At 45.4% G+C, this 23,106-nt stretch overlaps 2 protein-coding genes across 2 annotated transcripts in view; both read right to left on the reverse strand.

The window, feature by feature from the left end:
• Positions 1-1,765, reverse strand: part of LOC137641391 (dentin sialophosphoprotein-like) — an 87,762-nt gene extending 85,997 nt beyond the window's left edge. The window contains exon 1 of the mRNA XM_068373910.1: positions 1,605-1,765. Coding sequence (XP_068230011.1) covers positions 1,605-1,762 — 158 coding nt within the window. The 5' untranslated portion in view covers positions 1,763-1,765. The remainder of the gene's footprint in view (positions 1-1,604) is intronic.
• LOC137641392 (uncharacterized) overlaps positions 1-23,106 on the reverse strand; it is a 307,472-nt gene that overhangs the window by 205,353 nt on the left and 79,013 nt on the right. The window lies entirely within an intron of this gene.

A 23,106-nucleotide genomic window follows, 5' to 3' on the forward strand; every position in this document is an offset into this window, starting at 1 on the left:
AAGAGAACGTTGGCGCGCAGGGGATACCTGGCGCTTAAGGGACTTACTCACAATGTGAGAAAGCCCCTTTTGCCCCGAAGGAACCGAAGCCCGTTGGATAACGGGGTGTGTGGGCGCCCACAGCACGTCGGCAGCCAGGAACGGAGATGGCAGGTCCGAAGGTCTGGCAGGCGAAGGAGATCTTGAACGATCAGCAGAGAGGTCCAGGGATGCAACTGCAACAGTCGGTGAACGGCAGGGAGGATCCTCTGCGGGGGACTGCGAAGGTGAAGAGTCGAAGAGGTGCCTCCTAATTCCCTTGTGGGGAGAAGGAAGGCCTCTACGGCGAAGCCTTCCGTCTGATACGTCCTCTGGGGAAGGCAGGCAGACCATCATCAGTCTTCCGAAGAAGAGTCTCTGTCAGTGAACTCCCCCAAGGGGAGAATCACCTGCAGGAGAGACTGTTGGACTTATCTCCTCCCTCGAAGGATGTTCGGAGGGGGGAACTAAGCCTTCAGCTGCATCAGGAACCAAAGCAGGGGTTTGACCTAACTCGTCGGAAGCCCCTGCCACAACAACGTCGACAATAGACAGAGGATCAACCTCTGCTATTGCCGGCGACTGTTTGACAGCAGCCCCCAACCTGATTATGTCAAACAGGGCTTCCGAGGAGGGCGAACCCTCAAGCCCCAAGGAAGCCCAAAGTTGTGACAAATCATCATTAACAACATTATTATCAGAAATATCCTCCCCCGGGGGAGGAGGAGGAGTACCTCACTATGGGAGGCAACTCCCTCTCCCGAACCCCGAGGTCGGTCAACATAAGTACGGCCTGCGCTATCACTCGACGGCCTCTCAGGAGAGACCGATCAAGTGGGAGCTTCGGAGGAGGTTCGGGCTATGGAAGAAGAATCCTTGGAAATTTCAATCTTCAAGGAAACCCTTGAAGAAGAAATATCTCGTTTGGACTTCTTCTTCCGGTGCCGGGAAAACCTCTCCCACTGGGAGGTAGACAACTCCCTACACTCACTGAACACTTTATCTCTGTCACACCGTTGGTCCCTGCAAAAAGGACATAAGGTGTGAGGGTCAGTCTCGACCGCCGACATATATGTACCACAAGGGCGGTCAGGTAATCCAGGACACTTCGGCATAGTAGAGGCCAACTTCCAAGCACACTGAAAAGAAAAAGCAAAACAAGATCAAAGGCTGTCAATAAGCGAGGGTAGGAGCAAACACGTCTGTTCATCACCCGAGCCAAAAGCAAAGTGAGCTAGTCACAGGTGTGTGAGAGGGGGATGGGTAGCTAGCTACCCCTCTCTACCCCCTCGCTAACTAGCAAAGGGGTAGTAAACCCTAGTTAAAATTCTAATGGCTCGTCATTTCAGCTACACCGAAAGTAATACCCATATTAAATAACATGGTTTGTATTTCGGTTACGGAACAAATTAGTTACGCTGATGAGTGAGAATCATACCAATACCATCAAATCAATCCTATACTAAACCTCACTTTTACCAGAATCTTAAGTGGTATATATACTTTCTGAAATACATATAAAAAAACAATAAAAGATTACTGATACTTTAGTGTATGAGAAAGATATGCAATCAATATCAACTTACAATTCATTTTCATGGAAAAACTTTACTACTGCAACCGGAGGTTTGCGTAGTCCTTCTACAAATTCTGGGGGACACTTTTCCAAGGTTGTGATTGTCCCAGGCCACCAAGTCTGTCCCAAACGAACCCACACTACGGATCCATATTCTAAGTGACTCATATTTCTGGAAGAAAAAATCAAACATTTTATCTTTAAATTTTACATTATAATCCATATAAGATAAACAAAGCTTTTAAAGACAAAAGAGTAACTACACATAGAAAAACCAAGAGAAGAAAATATGGTAGTCTTCATAAAATATGGTCTCTAATTTTTACAAACTTCCTTTCAATTATTCATCTACCAAATTGACAAAAATTATACTGATACCTATAGTTTTAATATATGGATACAATAGGACTGCAGCAAAAAGGACCACAAACAGAATCTTAAAAACTATCTGATTTTAAAATCATTGAACATCTTATATTACTTAATATTACTATTATCAATATTATTATTATCACTATTACTATCATCATATTAATTGGAAAAGCAGAATGCTACAAACCCAAGTGATCCAACAGGAAAAGTAGCCCAATGCAAAAAGGAAATAGACAAGTATCTAATAATCCAATCCATAAAACATAAAATACATTAAAATCAGTAAAAATATTGAATATAATCTGTGAAACAAGACTTATGCCACCCTGTTTAACAGAAAACCATTTGCAACATGTTTGAGCTTCTGAAGTTACATTGCTTCCGCTACCAAATTTGGAAGAACATTCCACAATCTAGTTACTTCTAGATTACCGTGTAGTATTGAGCCTTATGCTGGAGAAAACAAAACTGTATTATTATTATTATTATTATTACTATCCAAGCTACAACCCTAGTTGGAAAAGCAGGATGCTATAAGCCCAGGGGCTCCAACAGGGAAAAATAGCCCAGTGAGGAAAGGAAATAAGGAAATAAATAAATGAAGAGAATAAATTAACAATAAATCATTCTAAAATAAGAAACAACGTCAAAACAGACATGTCATATAATAAACTATCAACAACATCAAAAACAAATATGTCATAAATAAACTATAAAAAGACTATGTCCGCCTGGTCAACAAAAAAGCATTTGCTCCAACTTTTAACTTTTGAAGTTCTACTGATTCAACCACCCGATTAGGAAGATCATTCCACAACTTGGTCACAGCTGGAATAAAACTTCTAGAGTATTGCGTAGTATTGAGCCTCGTGTTGGAGAAGGCCTGGCTATTAGAATTAACTGCCTGCCTAGTATTACGAACAGGATAGAATTGTCCAGGGAGATCTGAATGTAAAGGATGGTCAGAGTTGTGAAAAATCTTATGCAACATGCATAATGAACTAATTGAACGACGGTGCCAGAGATTAATATCTAGATCAGGAATAAGAAATTTAATATACCGTAAGTTTCTGTCCAACAAATTAAGATGAGAATCAGCAGCTGAAGACCAGACAGGAGAACAATACTCAAAACAAGGTAGAATGAAAGAATAAACACCTTCAGAATAGATTGATCACCGAAAATCTTGAAAGACTTTCTCAATAAGCCTATTTTTTGTGAAATTGAAGAAGACACAGACCTTATATGTTTCTCAAAAGTAAATTTACTGACGAGAATCACACCTAAAGTTTTGAAAGAGTCATACATATTTAAAGAAACATTATCAATACTGAGATCCGGATGTTGAGGAACCACCGTCCTTGACCTACTTACAATCATACTTTGAGTTTTGTTAGGATTCAACTTCGTACCCCATAATTTGCACCATGCACTAATTCTAGATGTAACAGCATACCTAGAACTATGTACTGGATGGTACTGTCTGGGAAGATCTGAATCCAAAGTACTGTGATCAGAATTATGAAAACTCTTATGCAACAAGTACAAAAAAATGACTGACAGACATGCCAGAGATTAATATTCAGATCAGGGATAAGGAATTTAACAGACCACAAGTTTTAGTCCAACAAATGCAACTCTTATCCACCAGTATTCCTAATTTTCCTCTAGGAGTACACAAGAAGTTATCTGCTTCGACCCTACCTGAGGGAACGGGAAGGTCCTATGTCGTTGTGCGTCTTACATCCGTGGCCTTACTAGTAACCAAATTCGCACTCTCAGAAGATGAGCGTAGGGGTGACCGTACACATGAATGGTAGCATAACTGTAAAAAAGACTGCACATGAAGACTGATGAGGATGGCAGGACAAATTTACACATGTAGGGCTATCCACTAAAGACTAAGCTCATAATGATCTTGCATACACAGACAGGAGAGCTTGTGGGCCCAACCACTTAAAAGTCCTCGTGTTGAGCTGTCTTCTTCTTTGGCATTAGCAGAGTGAGTCGGGAAGATTCCTGGAGCAGCACTGTCTCTTGCACAGGGAGAGAGATGGTAGCTGTCACACATACACAACTTCTATCAACGTCTTTGAACATGACAATTTCGTAGGTAATTTATATTTTTCCTAACTATACAAACCTTAGCTATTTAATATGGGTTATTACTTTCGGCGTACCTGAAATGATGAGCCATTAGAATTTTAACGAGGGTTTACTACGCCACCGCTAGTTAGCGAGGGGGTAGGGAGGGTAGCCTGCTACCCCCCCCCCCACCCCTCACTCACACCTGTGCTGAGCTCACTTTGCTTAGAGGTAGGACTTCACGGGGGATAGGGCTGACGGGCAAGTTTGATTAAATAGCTAAAGTTTGTATAGTTAGGAAAAATACAAATTACCTACGAATTTGTCATTTGTTCCATAACTGAAATACAAACCACGCTATTTAATATGGGTGACTCACCCCTTAGGAAGGGTGGTAAGTCCCAGCCAGTACTGGCTTTTGGCTTTGCCCCGGGGACTCAGTATCTGAGTGTGTCAGCACTCAACAATTAGCAGTCCCTGCACCTCGCTAGAACCTTCCTGCGCGAGGGCTGCGGCCTACGTAAGCTGTGTGTGAGGGTCTGAAGTGTGACTCGTCCTAGGAAGTTAACCTGTAGTCCCTTAGAAGGAAACTTTAGGCTAGGACTCTCCCAATACCACCTCGTCAGGGTATGGGGATGTGACAGTATTATCTTAATACTCGGAACACAAGGAAACATGGTTTACCTGCAGTGGTTTGAGGTCAGCTGTGCAGAGAACCCAGGATGCTGCTTTCCCCAAGAGAGGTCAGGATGAAGAAAAGAGTAAGGGCCAGACAAATCTTTTCATTCATGCAGACTAAGACCAGGTAACAATGCCCTCAACCTTCTGCTACTTGTCCACTAAGGAGCCTGAGGTTTTAAACCAGCTGTTGTGCAGCCACCACAGGGCCAATAGAAAACGAATCGAGCCTCCTGTGGGTCACATCGTGCAGGTAGTGGGCTGTGAAGGTCGTCTGATGCTTCCACACCCCAGCTTGAAGGACCTGTGTCACTGAGAAATTTCTCTTGAAGGCCAGGGACGCAGCTACGCCCCTGACATCATGTGCTCTAGGGTGACATGACGGAGAAGGGTCTGGATTCAGGGACAGATGGATCGCCCTACGAATCCATGCCGAGATGGTGTTCTTGGTAACCCTCCTCTTAATCCTCCCAGTCCTAACAATGCTTGCACCTGGGGACGGACTGTAGCCGTTCTACTGAGATATAACCTCAGACTCCTTACTGGGCACAGTAGGAAAAGGTCTGGGACATCTGTTACAGAACGGAGACTCGAATCCGGAAGGAGTCAAACCGAGCACCCGGCACCCCCTGATTTTGAGTCTCAGCATCAAACTCAGGGACGAGTTTAAACGTTACCTTCCCCCCATACCCTTGCATGGGCGATGTCATATGAGAGACCATGAAGTTCACTGACTCGCTTGGCTGAGGCCAAAGCTAGTAAGAACACCGTCTCCCAAGTTAGGTGGCAAACTGAAGCCTGGCGTAATGGTTCATAGTGAGGTCTCTTAAGAGACCCAAGAACCCGAACCATGTTCCATGGAGGAGGTCTCACATCTGACTGAGGGCAGGTAAGTTCATAACCTCGTATGAGTAGGGAAAGTTCCAGCGAGGAAGAAAAGATCATTCCTTTGAGCCTAAGGCTAGACTTAAGGCCGAGCGATGCTGGATAGTCACCAGGCGTGAAGTCGTAGCAAAGCTACGGCTTTGTGGAAAATGCTGGCATGTGGTTGTCTGAGTAGATCGTGTTGTGGAAGGAATTCTCTCGGAAGTTCCGTTAGGAATTGCAGAAGGTCTGGAAACCATTCCGCGTGATGCCATAGCAGAGCTATGAGGGTCATTGAAAAATTGACCGATATTCTGGTCTTGTTGAGCACCCTCCTCATCAGACAGAACAGGGGAAAGATGTACACATTGATGTTGTCCCCACATTGTTGGGAGGCATCTTGCCAGAGTGCCTTGGGATCCGGGACTGGGGGGAAGTACAGTGGAATCTTGAAGATCAGCGCTGTCACGAACAGATCCACAGTCGGGGAACCCCACAAAGTCAGGACTTTGTTGGCTACTAGATGACATAAAGACCACTCGATTCTCACTATCTGAGACGCTCTGCTCAGATTGTCGGCGAGCACATTCCTCGTCTGGAATGAAACGCTCCGATAGTAGAATCGAGCGGACTTCGGTCCATCTCAGTATCTCTACTGCAAGATGGGATAGCTGCCTCAAAAAGGTAACTCCTTGCTTGTTGATGTAAGCCACTACTGTGGTGTTGTCGCTTATTACCACCAGAGTGACCTGCCAGGTATTGTTGGAACTGCTGAAGGGCCAACAAACCGGCCTTCATCTCTAGACAATTTATATGGAGGCACTTTTCTGATTCTGACCACAGCTCTGAGGTCCTGTGGTGCAGAATGTGGGCCCCCCCTTTCTTTGAGGCGTCCGAAAACAGCATTAAATCCGGGGGAAGGACAAGAAGATCCACTCCTCTTCGTAGGTTCTCGTCTGTCACCCACCACTGGAGGTCCGTTCGTTCCACAGGACCCATGGGGATCATGACGTCCGGGGAATCGCAACCTTGATTCCACCGGGACTTGAGCCGCCACTGCGAGAGATCTCATCCTGAGGCGATCGTTGGGAACAGACGAGCCAAGGATGAAAGGTGACCAAGGAAACGTAACCACGATTGGGTTGGGAGCTCTTCTCGACTGAGGAAAGGGCTTGCGACCCTTTCTCAGCCTTGCTATCCTGTCGTCTGATGGGAAGGCTTTGTGGAGAATGGTGTCTATAATCATGCCTAGGTAAACCAGTCTTTAAGTGGGAAGCAGAGAGGACTTCTCGAGATTTACCATGATCCCTAGATCCTGGCAAAGTCCTAGAAGTTTGTCTCGTTGTCGAAAAAGGGATGACTCGGAGTCTGCTAGGATCAGCCAGTCATCCAGTTAACGGAGGAGACGGATGCCGATCCTGTGTGCCCACGATGATGTTAGGGTGAACACTTCTGGTGAAACCCTGTGGTGCTGTGGAGAGACCGAAACACAGCACCTTGAACTGGTAGATCTTGTTGTCTAGGCTGCATCCTAAGTACTTCCTTGAAGACGAATGGACTGAGATCTGGAAGTACCTGTCCTTCAGATCCAGAATACACATGAAGTCTTGCGGCTTCACTGCAAGACTGACCGTGTTTGCGTTCTCCATGCTGAACGGAGTTTGCTTTAATCTGGACCTCTGCCCTAAAGGCCCGCCCCCTTGCTGATCCCATGGCAAGGGAGCTAAATGACACCAGATTCGTCCTCAGGGGAGGTAGAGATGTTGTGAACGGGACGCGATATCCCTGACTGATTACGGAAATCGTCCAGGAATCGGCCCCAAGTTGCTGCCACCTGTCTACGCAACCTTATAGGAATCCTCCCACTGCGGACATGCAGGGGGACTGCCAATCCTAGCGTTTGCAGCCTCGGCAGCTCCTCTAGGATTCTTCCCTCCCCTGCAGAACTTCTTGCCTTTCTTGTCCTTGACTGGAAAGGGTTTAGACACCACTGTCTTCGCTGCTGTTGTCTTGGTGGGACGTGGCTGCTGGGGTACTGGAGGTTTATAGGGTTTGAATGTCAAAGCCCTATGTAGGAGGGAGGCTTGTTGACTTTCTCCACCTCTCAGCAGCCTGCTCCACGTCCTTAGGCTCAAACCGGTTCGTTCCCAGAACGGAAGAATATCTGAGCCTGTAGATTCCGGTGCTAGGGGCCTCCCGGTATTGTCTTGGAGTCCTTTGACTCCCTCCCGGGAGGGATGCAGGATTCCAACAACGACGGAGGCAGGCTCATCTCCAACCTTATTCGAGAAGACTTTACCGCGCGAGGTGGGGTTTCCCTCAATGGTGTGATGGAGGAACGTCTCACCTCACGTGACTCTCCTGAGGACGGGAAATCTTCGTCTGAAGGGGAGGTAAAAGTCTGAGGGGGGAGGGTGCCTGCCTCGAAGACTTATGAGGAGACAGCTTCGTCCTCGGAGAAGTTACCGTGTCCGAAACTCCTCTTTTCCTCTTCAGGGAAAAGAGGAATGCAGCCAAGGATTTGTGGCCCAACTCAGAGAGAACAGGCTTGAAAGCCTATGCTACCGGTCTGATTAGAGCCCCAAACCAGGGCTGCCGGCCGACGGCTGCGCTGTCAGACACACTCTCTGGAGGGGGAGTCACCTGTAAGAAGAAAGAAGATAGGGAAGAAATTCCCCCCTACCGGCAAGCTCGCTGTTCTGTGCATGCGGGGGTGGGGGGGGGGGGGGGGGTGCGGTGATGGCGCCCTTACCACGCATTGTCCGGTAGCCTTGTGCGTGGAAGGGTATTGGCGATTGCACTGGGGAGCTCGCTGGCGCTCGCGCCATGGGGAATACCCGGGGCTCGCGTGCACGTGCGCGCGGGCGAGACTTCATAGAGTGCGCAGGAGTCAGATTGACGTGCAGAGATCAGAATGAAGAGCCCGTGCGGGCCAGAATGTTGGCAAGCGCGCGCGCGTACGAGTTTGTTGGTGCATGCGCGGAAGACCATCAGCGCGCTAAAGACTGTCGGAGCGCGCGCGCAGGAGACCATTGGTACCCGCACGGGAAAGACTATCGGAGCGCGCGCGCGCGCAGGAGATCATTGGTACCCGCGCGCGGAAAAGATCGTCAGCGCTTGCGCGCGTAAGAAGATCATCAGCGCTTGTGTGGATCGTCAGCGCTTACGCGCGTAAGAAAATTGTCGGCGCTTCCACGTGTAATAAGATCGTCGGCGCTTCCACATGAAATAAGATCGTCGGCGCTTATTATTATTATTATTATTAAATGCTAAGCTACAACCCTAGTTGGAAAAGCAGGATGCTATAAGCCCAGGGGCCCCAACAGGGAAAATAGCTCAGTGAGGAAAGGAAACAAGGAAAAATAAAATATTTTAAGAATAGTAACATTAAAATAAATATTTCCAATATAAACGATAAAAACATCAACAAAACAAGAGAAAGAGAAACTAGATAGAACAGTGTGCCTGAGTGTACCCTCAAGCAAGAGAACTCTAACCCAAGACAGTGGAAGGCCATGGTACAGATACTACCGCTAGAGAGTTATGGGGTCTTTTGACTGGCCAGACAGTACTACATTGGATCCTCCTCTCTGGTTACGGTTCATTTTCCCTTTGCCTACATACACACTGAATAGTCTGGCATATTCTTTACATATTCTCCTCTATCCTCATACACCTGACAACACAGATTACCAAACAATTCTTCATCACCCAAGGGGTTACTGCACTGTAATTGTTCAGTGCCACTTTCCTCTTGGTAAGGGTAGAAGAGACTCTTTAGCTATGGTAAGCAGCTCTTCTAGGAGAAGGACACTCCAAAATCAAACCACTGTTCTCTAGTCTTGGGTAGTGCCATAGCCTCTGTACCATGGCCTTTCACTGTCTTGGGTTAGAGTTCTCTTGCTTGAGGGTACACTCGAGCACACTTTCCTATCTTATTTCTCTTCCTCTTGTTTTGATAAAGTTTTTATAGTTTATATAGGAGATATTTATTGTTGTTACTCTTCTTAGAATATTTTATTTTCCTTTTTTCCTTTCCGCACTGAGCTATTTTCCCTGTTGGAGCCCCTGGGCTTATAGCATACTGCTTTTCCAACTAGGGTTGTAGCTTAGTAAGTAATAATAAGTAATAATAATAATAATATAGCACTACCCAAGACTAGAGAACAATGGTTTGATTTTGGAGTGTCCTTCTCCTAGAAGAGCTGCTTACCATAGCTAAAGTCTCTTCTACCCTTACCAAGAGGAAAGTAGCCACTGAACAATTACATTGCCGTAGTTAACCCCTTGGGTGAAGAAGAATTGTTTGGTAATCTCAGTGTTGTCAAGTGTATGAGGACAGAGGAGAATCTGTAAAGAATAGGCCAGACTATTCGGTGTCTGTGTAGGCAAAGGGAAAGAACCGTAACCAGAGAGAAGGATCCAATATGGTACTGTCTGGCCAGTCAAAGGACCCCCTAACTCTCTAGCGGTAGTATCTCAACGGGCAGCTGGTGCCCTGGCCAACCTACTACCTACCACGTGTAATAAGATCGTCGGCGCTTGCGGGCGTAAGAAGATTGGCGAGAGAGCGCGCGCGCGGACGACCGTCAGCGCTTATGCGCGTAAGAAGATCGTTGGTGCTTGCGCGTGTAAGAAGATCGACGCGCTCGCTAGTAGCTTGAAGGCTCAGCTGGCAGGACTATCAGGAATTGGGATGTGTCCTTAAAAAAAATGGCGGGCATCCCCCGATGAGGACCGTAAGCAGGTCTGCTTTAGAGTCCAGGACCGAAGTCCTTCATTGCAGCGCAAGGTTGCGCTGGTAGATTGGTAGGTCAGCTGGCAGGACGATCAGGAACTGGGATGTGCCCTTTGGAAGGCCCAGCATCCACCGATGGGACCGTAAAAGGTCCGTGTTAGAGTCCAGGACCGAAGTCCAAAGGACCATGTTGCAGCACAATGAATGAATGATTTAAAAGTTTTCAGGCATCCTGACATCTAAGGTCATTGACGCCGGTAACATTTAATTTATGTATACAAAAATAAAAAATGAAATAAAATAAAAAATTAAAGAGTATTCAATCAAAATCATAAAAATTGAATGTCATAAAAGTTGAATATTTTTCAGAAGACCTGCTTCTGAAATAAATCTAAAAATGCCACTTGCATGGTAGGACACATCATTTCCAAGAATCTTGGCAAGGATGAACCTGCCACCCTCACCTCGAGCCTCAAACATATATCTATTCCGCAAGTTGTTATAATTGGGGCATTCGGTCAACAAATGCCTTACTGTTAGAGGTACTAAACAGTTGTCACAATACGGTTGGTATTGGCCCTTCAGCAGAAACTCATGTGTCAACCGAGTGTGACCAATACGGAGACGACAAAGAGACGTCTCCCATTTTCGGGGCATCATATTATACCTCCAAGGAGATATGTCATTTGTTACTTCCCTCATTTTATTGCCTTCTTGACTATCCCATTGCTGTTGCCATTTATTGCAAACCAATTTCTTGATGTCAGGTAAGAAATCATTACAGGGAATGGGATACCTTCTTGGCAGCAACTCGGATGCAGCCTCCTTAGCCAGTGAATCTGCCTTCTCATTCCCGGACACACCTACATGTGCTGGAACCCAACAAAATTGAACTGTTATACCTCTCCGTCCAATAATGAAAAGCCATTCTAAAATCTTTAAAACTAGAGGGTTATTAGAATTAAAAACTTCCATAGCTTGAAAGACACTCCTTGCATCACTAAAAATTGTAAAATTACCCTCCTTCTCCAACGCTATTTTCTCAATAGCGGTAAATATGCAATACAGTTTGGCAGTAAATATGGAAGTGGTCAGAGGAAGTGCACCTCTACAATTAACCATTACTATGTACTCCAAATCCAATGCCAGCATCAGATTTGGAGCCATCAGTATAGATAAAAGTTGATCCTCTATGTTCTTCAACATGTTCATTAAAGAGAGACCTGGCTTCTAGGTCTGACATATTCTTCTTATCTCCAATAAAATATTTACAAAAAGATATCTCTGGTAACTTCCATGGAGGCGTTGATGATACCTTAAATGGAAGTACCTTATTTCTAATTATATCCAGACTATTTAATAATCGTTTCACCAGAAAGCCATAAGGTTGAGGAGATTTTGGGTGCAACTCAAAGTGTAACGCGTGTCTTACAAGGCTTGCAGTCTGAAAGGCTAGAGAGTTAGGGAGTCTTTGCAATCTAAACCAATACCGAAGAATGGAAGACATTCGGTAAAGGTCTAGAGGTAACTCTCCAGCATCAACAAGGAGACTTGGGATAGGCGAGGTTTTAAAAGCTCCAGTAGACAATCTAATACCTGCATGATGTATCGAGTCTAATATTTTTAACCGGCTTGGGGTGGCTGAAGAATATACCTCACAACCATAACTAATTTTGGAAAAAAATCAAGGCCTTGTATAATTTTAAAATAGTATTGCGGTCTGCCCCCCATGATGTATGGGACAATACTTTTAAAATATTCAGAGCTTCAACACATTTAGCTTTTAGCACTTTTAGGTGAGAAACCCATGTAAGTCTACAGTCAAATATCAAACCTAAAAATTTGGTTTCCGATACACATGGGATCCGTTGACCTTTAATGTATATATCCGGGTCTGGATGCGCTCCCCGGATACGACAGAAATGTACAATAGTAGTTTTACTTGTCGAGAACTTAAATCCATTCATATCGGCCCACTGGATAATTTTGTCAATTGAGAGCTGTAGTTTTCTCTCAACCGTTGCCATTCTGGCTCCAGCAAATGATATGGAGAGATCATCCACAAATAATGTTGAGAGAACATCCCGGGGAATTGCTGAGGATATCCCATTAATTGCTAGTGCAAAAAGGGTTACACTCAGCACACTACCCTGAGGAACTCCTTCTTCCTGGTACTTACTCTCTGATAGTGCTTCCCCACCTCTCACTTGAAAAACTCTAAGTGAAAGAAATGCCTGAATAAATAGTGGCAGCTCTCCTCTCAATCCGATTTCATGAATGGTTTTAAGTATACCAAATCTCCATGTGGTATCATATGCCTTTTCAAGGTCAAAAAATACTGTAACATGGTGCTGTTTGGAAGCAAAGGCTTCACAAATAGAAGACTCAAGTCGTATCAACACATCAGTCGTTGAGTGCATTTTTCGGAATCCACATTGAATCGGTGATAAAATACCTTTCTTTTCAAGGTACCATATCAGCCTTGCATTGACCATCTTCTCCATGATTTTACATAAACAAGATGTCAATGCAATAGGACCATAGTTTGCTGCTAAAAACTTGTCTTTACCGGGTTTTAAAAAGGCTAAAATAATGGCTAGTTCCCAAACACTTGGGTAACTATGATCATGCCATATTCTACTAATAATGCTTAAAATAAATATCTTTGTATTAAAATGTACATGTTTAATCATTGCATATGGAATTCCATCAGGTCCAGGGGCTGTATCATTGCAATGAGCAAGTGCGGAATCAAATTCTCTTTCAATGAAAGGAGAATTATAAGACTCTTCCCTTCTTGTTACAAAGTTAAAATTTTCTTTTCTTCAACGCTCCTATACTGGTGACCAGGGGCTCCTACACACTTGCCGGATACATTTGAAAAATTACTAGCCAGGGCATTGCTAACATCATTTGCTTCAGTTACATACTGACCATTCACCTTCAACACTGGTGGTGGGTTGGAGGTGAATTTGCCAGCAATCTTTTTTACTTTCCTCCACACAGCAGAAGGTGGTGTTCTACTGTTAATGGAGGAAACAAAAGACATCCATGACTGGCGCCTTGCTTCTTTCATGGCACGACGGAACTGTGCTCTACATTTCTTGTACATAATTAAATTCTCATCAGTTCGGAGTCTACGCAATCGTTTTAGAGATCTTCTTGTGGCTCTGTGGAGGGCAGTTAGTTCTGAAGACCACCACGGGACTGGTCGTCGTTTGAATAACCCTGTTGTTTTGGGAATTGAACTGACTCCTGCTGTATGGAGAGTTCCATTCAGTAAGTCTATGGCATCATCGATATTTTCAACCTGTTCAGCATCCCCCTCAATTTCGCTTAGCTCACGAAATTTTTCCCAGTCCGCCTTGTCAAGATTCCATCGTGGCGATCTCTGTAAAGGTGGACCATTGTTGGTGTTTATAATGATTGGTGCATGATCACTAGTATGCCAATCATCTAATGTCCTCCAATCAAAATCAAGAAGGCAGTTAGAGCTTGCAATTGAAAGGTCAATGCATGACAAGGTACCTGTCTGAACATGGAAGTGTGTGGGCTCTCCTGTATTAAGGAGTCCCACATCCTCATTCTCCACAATTGATGAAATAATATTGCCCCTTGTGTTGGCCAAAACATCACCCCATAAAGGATGTCTACCATTCATATCTCCCAGTAAGAGAAAAGGTTGAGCGAGTTGTTGAATGACTTCTGCTAAATCATCATATAAAATATTATCATTTGGGGGTAAGTACAGAGAGCATATTATATATTTTCTCCCTATATCAATTTGTACAACAACTCCCTGCAGGGTTGTACGTATAGACATAGGTATTTGGGGAACATCTCGACGAATGTACATGAGACTTCCGCCATGGCTCCCTGCTTGTTGATTATATGGTGTTCTATAGCTAACATACTCTCGAGGACTAGGTGTTAGAATCAAGCATTCTTTCCTGTAGACATACAATTATGGGGGAATGCTCATGAATTAGGAGCTTAAGTTCTTCATATTTCGCCCTCAAACCCTGACAGTTCCATAGCAAAATGGAGGAGAAAACTATGGATTATTTCTGGAAGACATCTTGGATGAGGTCTTCCCATTAGCAGTTTTTAATTTAACATTATTACCAGTAGGTTTCTTCAGAGGTGGTCTTGTTATGTTGGGTTTTACATTTGTGTTTTTCTTTGTATTCTTTTTATCTATTTGTTGAGGTGGATGGTGGACCTCAACTTGAATTTCTGATTTATTCAGTTCATCTTCTGGTTCATTAGAAACATCAACAGACAAAACATCAAATTTATTTGATGTCATAACCTTAACGTTTCTAATGGAGGGTGGAGAGAGAGATGGAGGTCTCTCTCTTTTACGATTAATAGATGGTGGGATTCGAGGTTTTTGCACCTTTCCCACAACAGGTGCATCAGGTAAGTTAGTCTTAAGTGGAACCTCCATCAGATCAGGCAAGGACATGGCCTGAGAGAGGTTTGTATTTTTTCTTGTAATGGCGGCTGAAGGCTGTACAGCAATGGGCAATGACCTAGTGTTAATACACCGTGGTAAAGCCTCAGGAGGTAATATGGTTACCTCGTTATTTGACATTTTGTCAGATAGTGTACTTTTTTTTTTTGAGCTATTGGCAGCACTAGGTTGGTTTGATTTTAATGCCTTAGCATATGTATTTGATTTATTTAATAGTCTTTTGGCATGGGTCACACTTATATGTTCTAAGTTTGATTTGTTGAGGGCAGCTTCCTCCAACTTATATAGCTCGTAGCTCTTGTCTGTGGATTTGTGATTTGAGCTGCAATTTAAACACCTGGCTCCAAGTGCACACTCTCCATGGTAAGATTTAGAGCAAATACCACACATCTTCTCATTTTTGCAAACTTTGGACGGGAGCCCAAATTTAAAACAATTAAAGCATTGCAATGGCTTCTGCTTGAAGGGTCTTACTTTAATCCTTTCGTTCTCGATAATATTATGAAAAGGTACATCTGCATCCTGGAACGTAAGGATTATCATTGATGTACCTGGGACTTTATGAACTTTCCACACATTTAATGGACACATGGCCAGTATCTCCTCCTCTGTAAAATCATATAGATCTCTGTTAAAAACTACGCCCCTTCCGTAGCTAAAATTTAGGTGGGGTTTGACATCTAACTTAATGTCATCATTACTTATTTTCATATTGGACAACATTACCGACTGTGTACTGGATTTGGCATGGATAAGGAAACTATTTTTTCTGAAACGAGATACATCGCCTGGTGCAATAGTTCCTACTTTTTTCTGAATCAATTTGCATATTTTAAAATAATTCCCTGTAACCCCTTTTGATTCAGCTATAAGCCACATCGGTGGTTTTGGATTTCTCTGGGAGGGCATAACCAAATCTGCGTCTTTTTCCAACCAATCGGCAGGCCTATACACATCCAAATCTTTTGGTACCTTATCGCAGAGAGCAGCAGCCGCAACATTCAAGTTAATAATTTTAATATTATTCAAGTCACTTATTGGACTAAATGCTTCGTCATAACTACTATAAGATATCCATGAATCCCAAGTTTCAGCTTCAAGTTTCATCCTTATTTCTTTTAGGCATCCATAGCATTCAAATGCTTTACATAGATCATCATAATTTGTCTCTACTGAAATTTGTGTAACATGGAGGATTCGAAGTTTCCTCGTGTTACCCAAATTACTTGATTTAGAAATATCAGTAGAATGGTCCTTTCCCGTTCCGAGGTCATCAACAGAGCTTTCCCTTATCACATTAGCAGAGGTTGTCAACAGTGCCGGGGGAGAGTCAGCGTATCCAGGGGATGGGGGTTCGTTCCTTATAGAATCCATTAGACGAAAGAGAGAGAAAAGGGTAAGTTTGATGTACCTGCTAGAGAATGTTAGGCCATCACACGTCGGAAAGGAAATTTGCACTCTCCACTATCGGCACAATGAGAGTATACTTCCCAGATGGTCCACTCCATACCCTACCCGAAGGATAGCATCAAAACAGATATAGAGGCACAGGTGTAAACTGAACCCGCCTGTTAGGACTGAGACCAAGAAATTATGGAATCATCCTCCCCCATATCTATAATGACGGGCTTCCGGCCAAAAGCCGAGAGTCCTACCCCAAGCATTGGATCCCCCTGGATTCCGAAGACCCAACACTTGAGAATAGTTCCGCCAAAAAGGTCCAAACCATCTTCGGGATGGCTGAAATCATCTAATACTCTCACATATAGCTTTGAATGCAAACATCTCCCAACCGTGATACCTCCTCCCACTCATCAAAGCAGGCAGCAATAAAGGATGTATGAACATCCCCGCCGGGGCTACAATGGATGTAAAAACATCCAAGCCATAGGAGAAAAACAAAAACAAAAACAAAAATTAATAAATATATATGTACATAATATATACACACATATAGAGGGAAATTTTTCTCATAGAGTTAGGAAAGCAAGACTAAAGAAAGTTTATGAAATTAGGATAAGGTCGAAGTAATATTGAGAAAAAGAAAAAGGTGAAAGAGAGAAATTTAGATTCAAACTGGGGGAGCAATTTTCCCAAGTTCGAGAGCCCTCTTGCCCGTCACCAAGTTTCAGCACGGGAATGAAATGCCGTGCTGAAGCTCAATGACTTCATCAAGGCATTCTCTCATGAAGAGGGACGTTGCAGCACAAGGTAGAGGTCACTGGAAGTTCTGCTTAATCCTCCGAGGCGGAGTCTCAATGAGAGACCTCTCCCGCGATCGAGAGAGGTGCCCTTCGTAGAAGAGACTTGAAGACACTCGTGGAGAAGACCCTTAGGGCCGTTGGATCAGCAAGCTGACCTTATCAGTAGCAATCCTCCGAAGAGGAGTCTCTATGAGTGGTCTCTCGTGCGAACGAGAGAGGCGACACTTTGTAGAAGAGACCTGAAGACACTCTTGGTGACGCCCCATAGGGCCGTTGGATCAGCAAGCTGACCTTATCAGGAACGATCCTCCAAAGACAAGTCTCTATGAGTGGCCTCTCTCGCGAACGAGAGAGGTGAACACTTCGTAGAAGAGACTTGCCAAGACTGCGCTCCCCCCCTGAAGGAAGAAAACTCAGCAAGGGGGGATAAAAGGCTGGCCAAAGAGCAGCAACAGTAGTCGAAGGCGATGAAATTATTAAGGTATGGCAAGTTCTCCCTCTGAAGGGAGAAAACCTCACACCTGGGGAGGAAACTTCCCTCGGAAGTGAAGTTGTCCAACCCCTTGAGGCAAACCTCCTTTAGTGATCTAAGATGATCTGAAGTGCTGGTATGTTGTCGCGGGAGTACTTCTAAGAGAAGGGATAATGCCCATGACGATGTCCTCTGAGGGACGGCAGTGACAGCAGATTCCCCAGGCATGAACAGGACAGCTCTGCTTCGTTGGCACTCTTTAGTCGAACGAAGAAAAACTGCATAGTCAACTGGGAAAATAAAATTAAATAATTATTTCAACAGAAATTCCCTAGGGAGGAACTCCGAAGAGGAACCCCAAGGGAAAAACATAAAATAAGAATATAGTATGCGCCCACCTTCCCCAGATGACATCCACGGGAGAAAGGGGGGGGGGCAGAGTAACGATAATAAAAAAAACAGAATTAATTATCTAAATCGTCTAAGAATATTCACTAAAAGTGAGAACCACTGACCCCCCGAAGGGAAGTGTTCCCCACGGAGAAAGCTGAAAAGTTAAAATACGATTAAATTTCACTAAAAATAATTGAGACAAATAAACGGAACAGCAACTTAACCCGCAACGGGAAAGGAGCTTCCGTAATAGTACGTAGTAGAGGTGAACGACCTCGAGTGGAGAGAGACCGTAGTCAATCTAAAAAAAGGACACACCCCCTTCGCTGAGAATCCAAGTTTCCCGTAGGAAAAGAGGAAAAGCGAAGATAGTAGATGAATGAAGAGAGTCCAGGCGATGGACCAGAGAGGGAGAGGTCGTTCCCCACAAAGTGGAACTGTGGTGGCCTTGCACTACGCAAGAGACGTTGTCGTACATCACACACACAGCACAAACACTGAAAAGAAAACTTACTACATTTCTATACACAAATATATACATAAACATTAAGAATGTTTATATATGACAAATTCAGAGATAATTTGTATTTTTTCTAACCATACAAACCTTAGCTACTCTATTTACGTGGGGTATTACTTTCGGCGTAGCTGAAATGGCGAGCCATTAGATTTTTAACGAGGGTTAACTACCCTCTCGCTAGCTAGCGAGGGGGTAGGAGAGAGGTAGCTAGCTACCCCTCCCCCCTCACAGACCGGTGAACTGATTCACTTCGCTTAGAGGTAGGACTTGCCTTGGGGGACAGGGCTGGCGGGCAAATATGTGTAAATAGCTAAGGTTTGTATGGTTAGGAAAAATACAAATTATCTCCGAATTTGTCATTTGTTCCGTAACCAAAATACAAACCACGCAATTTACATGGGGTGACTTTCCCCTTAGGAAGGGTGGAAAGTCCCAGCCTTACTGGCTTTGGCTTTGCTCGGGGACTCAGATCAGAGTGAGCAGCACTTCGAGAAAAAGAGTCCCTGCACCTCGCAAGTTCCTTGCTCCGCAAGAAACGCGCGGCCTACATAAGCTTGTGTGTGGAGGGATGAAGTGTGACTTGTCCTAGGGAGTTGACCTGAAATCCCTGACGGTATTCTAGGATGGGACGTTCCCAATACCTCATCGTCAGGGTATGGGGGACGTGACAGTATTACCTTAATACAGTGGTACCTCTACATACGAATTTAATCCGTTCCACAACCTACTTCGGATGTAGAAACGAATTTTCCCATAAGAATACATGGTAATTTATTTAATTCGTTCCTCAGCCTAAAGACCCATAATAAATCCTTAATAAATGGCTACACATAATTACACATAACAATAACATAACTGCATAATATGGAAGAAGCATGTAAAAAAGATAATTATAAAGAAATAATGAATAAAAAATGTATTTTATTGCCACTTTACCTTAGAGACAGGCCATCGCAGGTGTAGGATTTGCTATGCCACGAGGAGACTGACGATCGGCGAGAAGGTAGACATGGTGTTTAATCTCTCTCTCTCTCTCTCAAAGTCAAAAACCTTTATTCCATTATAAAAGAGAGAGAGAGAGAGAGAGAGAGAGAGAGAGAGAGAGAGAGAGAGAGAGAGAATCAAACAAAAATAAAAAATTTCAAGTAATTTTTATTTTTCCTAACATACTTACCGAGAAACTACTTTCTTTTGGAGTCACTTGTGATCCCTCTTTCTCGACCAAGGTTTTTCGCGCCGTTACCCCCCCTACTCCATTCTCTACATAGGCCTACCCCCGCCGCCAAGGAATGCGCCCCGAGGGCAGGATTAGGGCAGGTCACTGCTTCTTTGGGTCATTCTCCTCATTAAGTTCGTCGTATAGCCCAACTTGGCAATGGAAAGATGGCACTTGCGGACGGAAGGGAGGGCCATTACCCGAAAGTAGTTCTCGGTAAGTATGTTAGGAAAAATAAAAATTACTTAAAAATTTTTTATTTGTTCCAACACAAAATACTTACCGAGAATTACTTTCTTTTGGAGACTTATACTTTAGGAGGCGGGAGTGCTATTCTGACACTTGACTCGGCACGTAGGGCCTAGAGGGCTATGGAATGCGGGGGCCTATCAGAGTGCGGGAGTGAGGGTAACTGCGCAACCTTACGCTATTATCTAAGACTTACCTCTTAAAAAATTCTTCTGAAGATTCCCTCCGGATGTAGTCGCGAAGAATGTGTTCATCGTTGGGGACAGCCTCTGGCCTTACCGCTACACAGCCTGGAGGGTGGCCATGACTGTCCCAATGGAGAACCCGTCCAAGGATTTCCTTGAATAATCCTTGAGGTAGTGGGCAGTAAAGGTTGACTGGTGCGACCAAGTGCCTGCCTGTAGGATCTGCCCCACCGCCATGTTTCTCTCAAAGGCCAAGGAGGTGCTCAGACCCCTGATGTCATGGGGCCGGGGAGTGCCTGGCACTGCCATTTTATCCTCTTCATAGGTTCTAGCGATGACTTGTCTCAGCCAGAAGGAAATTGTGTTCTTGGAAACTTGCTTCCTATTAACACCTGTGGAAACGAAGAGGTTTTTGATACCTGGTCGGAGTGAGAGACGTCGAATGACAAACCATGGATCTCTCCCACTCTCTTAGCGGACGCCAAGGCCAGCAAGAAGACGGCCTTGAGGGTGAGATCTTTGTCCACGATATTCTTCAAGGGTTCAAATGGGGAACGACACATCATCTTCCGGAACTTGCCTAAGTCCCACTGGGGCACCTTTCCCGCCTGTAGGGGGCAAGACTGCTCGAAGCTTTTGACAAGCATCGCTATGTGTCTCGAGGCCCCCAGGTCGATGCCCTTCAGGGGGAAGACTTGGCCTAAGGCAGCCCGAACCCCTTTTTTATGGCTGGGATTGACATCCCTGCTTTGTCCCTGAGAAACACCAGAAAATCTGCTATGTCTGGGACAGAGGCCTTAAGAGGTCTAATGTGCCTCTCAGAGCACCACTTCGTGACGGAGGTCCATTTTGTCTGGTAGACCGCGGCTGACAACTTTCTCAGGAATAGAGACATTCTCTTAGCCGTGGAGGAAGAATATCCTTCTTTCTTCAGGAGCCGCTCTTTAGTCTTCAGTCGTGAAGACGTAGGGAGAGTGGGCTGTCGTGGAGCTTGAGAAAGTGAGGCTGGTGCAGAAGGTCTGACCTGGCAGACAGAGGCCACGGCGGTTGACTCGATAGGTCTTTTAGATCCGCGAACCACTCTCTCTCTCCGGCCACCAGGGCGCTACCAAAGTCATCTTTAGGTTTCGTGCCGTCTTTACTCTGTTGAGCACTTGTCTTATCAACGTGAAAAGGGGGAAAGGCGTACACATCCAGATTGTCCCATTTGTGTTGAAAAGAGTCTTCTAAGGCTGCTTTCGGGTCTGGTACAGGGGAGCAATAGACTGGGAGTTGGGCGTTGAGGTTGTTGCAAAGAGGTCAACCACCGGGGAACCCCAGCGTTGAATGATGAGCTTGGCTATTCCTGGGAGAAGGGACCATCCTGTCCCTACTATGTGGCCCATTCTGCTGAGGCCGTCGGCCAGAACGTTTTTCTTCCCGGGAATGAACCTTGCTAACATCACCACTTGATTTTCTTCCGCTCAATCTAGACTCTCTATGGTGAGATCGCACAACTCCTTCGATTACAAGTACACCCTGTACCCTGCTTCTTTATGTATGCCACTACCGTGGCGTTGTCGCACATCAACGCCACGGTGTTCCCCTTTAGCAGACATGCGAAGTGTAGGCACGCCTTCTGGACTCCTTCCAACTCCAGGACATTGATGTGGAGTTGCCTCTCCCCTTCCAACCAGGTCTCTCGTGCCGTTTCGTCGAGGAGAAGGGCTCCCCATCCCTGGTTGGAGGCGTCTGTGAACAGTAGTAACTCGGGAGGGCCAGTCCCGAAGGTCGTCCCCTTGAGTGAGTTTGACTGGCAATGCCACCATTCTAGGGAGGGTCTCGTGTTTGGAAGGACGGGAATTAGCACCTGCTGTGAATCCGTCTGTCACCAGAGGTTCCTGAGATTCCATTGGCTGGATCTGAGCCTTACCCTCCCTTGGGGAACTAGGTTCTCCAATGAGACCAGGTGACCTATCAGCCTCTGCCAGTCTTTCGCCCTCCTGGGGTGTTCTGACAGGAAACGGCTGACTAATGTGCCTGAGGTTTCTTATCTTATCCTCCGAAGGGAAAATTTTCCCCGAATGATGTCTAATGTCATTCCCAAGTAGTTCATTCCGGTGGATGGGGATAGATTAGACTACTTCGGGTTGATTACGCTCCCCAGATCCTTGCAAAACTGGAGGAGACTTCCCCCTTGTCCCTCCAAGAGGACCATTGAGGTGGAAAGAAGCCACCAGTCGTCCAGGTATCTGATAAGGCAGATGCCTCGTTCGTGAGCCCCACTGCGACAGCCGTGGAGACTCTCGTGAACACTTTGGGCGCTGTTGACAGACCAAAAAAAAGGGTCCTGAATTGCAGGATCTGGGAACCCTATTTCACCCGGAGGAACTTCCGACCCGAGGTGTGGACCGGAATCTGGAAGTATGCATCCCTGGGGTCGATGGTCATCATATAATCTTTCTCCCTCAAGGACAGCAGGACTGAATTCTGAGTGTCCATTTTGAAGTCCGTCTTCTTGATGAACCTGTTGAGAGCTGACAGATCTATAACCGGTCTCCACCCCCGGTCGCTTTCTCCACCAGGAACAGGCGACTGTAGAAACCTGGCCCTGGGAGAAGAACTTCTTCCATGGCACCCTTCTCTAGCCTGGACGACACCTCCTCTTGAAGGGCGGTCCTCTTTAACGGGTCTTTGGGATCTAGTCATTCTATCCGGTTGGCCGGAAAAAGCGGGGGTGGTTCCGTTAGGAACGGAAGTCTGTAGCCCTCCTTTAGTACGGACACTGTCCAAGGTTCTGCTCCTTGAGCCTTCCATGCTTTCCAATGACGTCTGAGGCATCCTCCAACCCGAGGGTTGGGCAGGGATAGGGGGCCTCCCACTCTTATCTTCTTCTAGAGGGGTGGCCTGATCTGCCTCTCCTAGAGGTGGAGTAACCCGACCTGAAGGAGCTTGAGGGCGCTGGAGCTCCCCTGCGGAGGGGCTGAGGCGTTGCGGACCAGGAGGAAGAGGGGGGCTTCTCTCCTCGTAGTGCTGGTAGAGGCTTGGTGGTGTCGCGGCACTATCCAAGACGGACCTCT

Source organism: Palaemon carinicauda, chromosome 5 (genome assembly GCF_036898095.1).
Source record: "Palaemon carinicauda isolate YSFRI2023 chromosome 5, ASM3689809v2, whole genome shotgun sequence".
NCBI classification, from domain to species: Eukaryota; Metazoa; Arthropoda; class Malacostraca; order Decapoda; family Palaemonidae; genus Palaemon; species Palaemon carinicauda.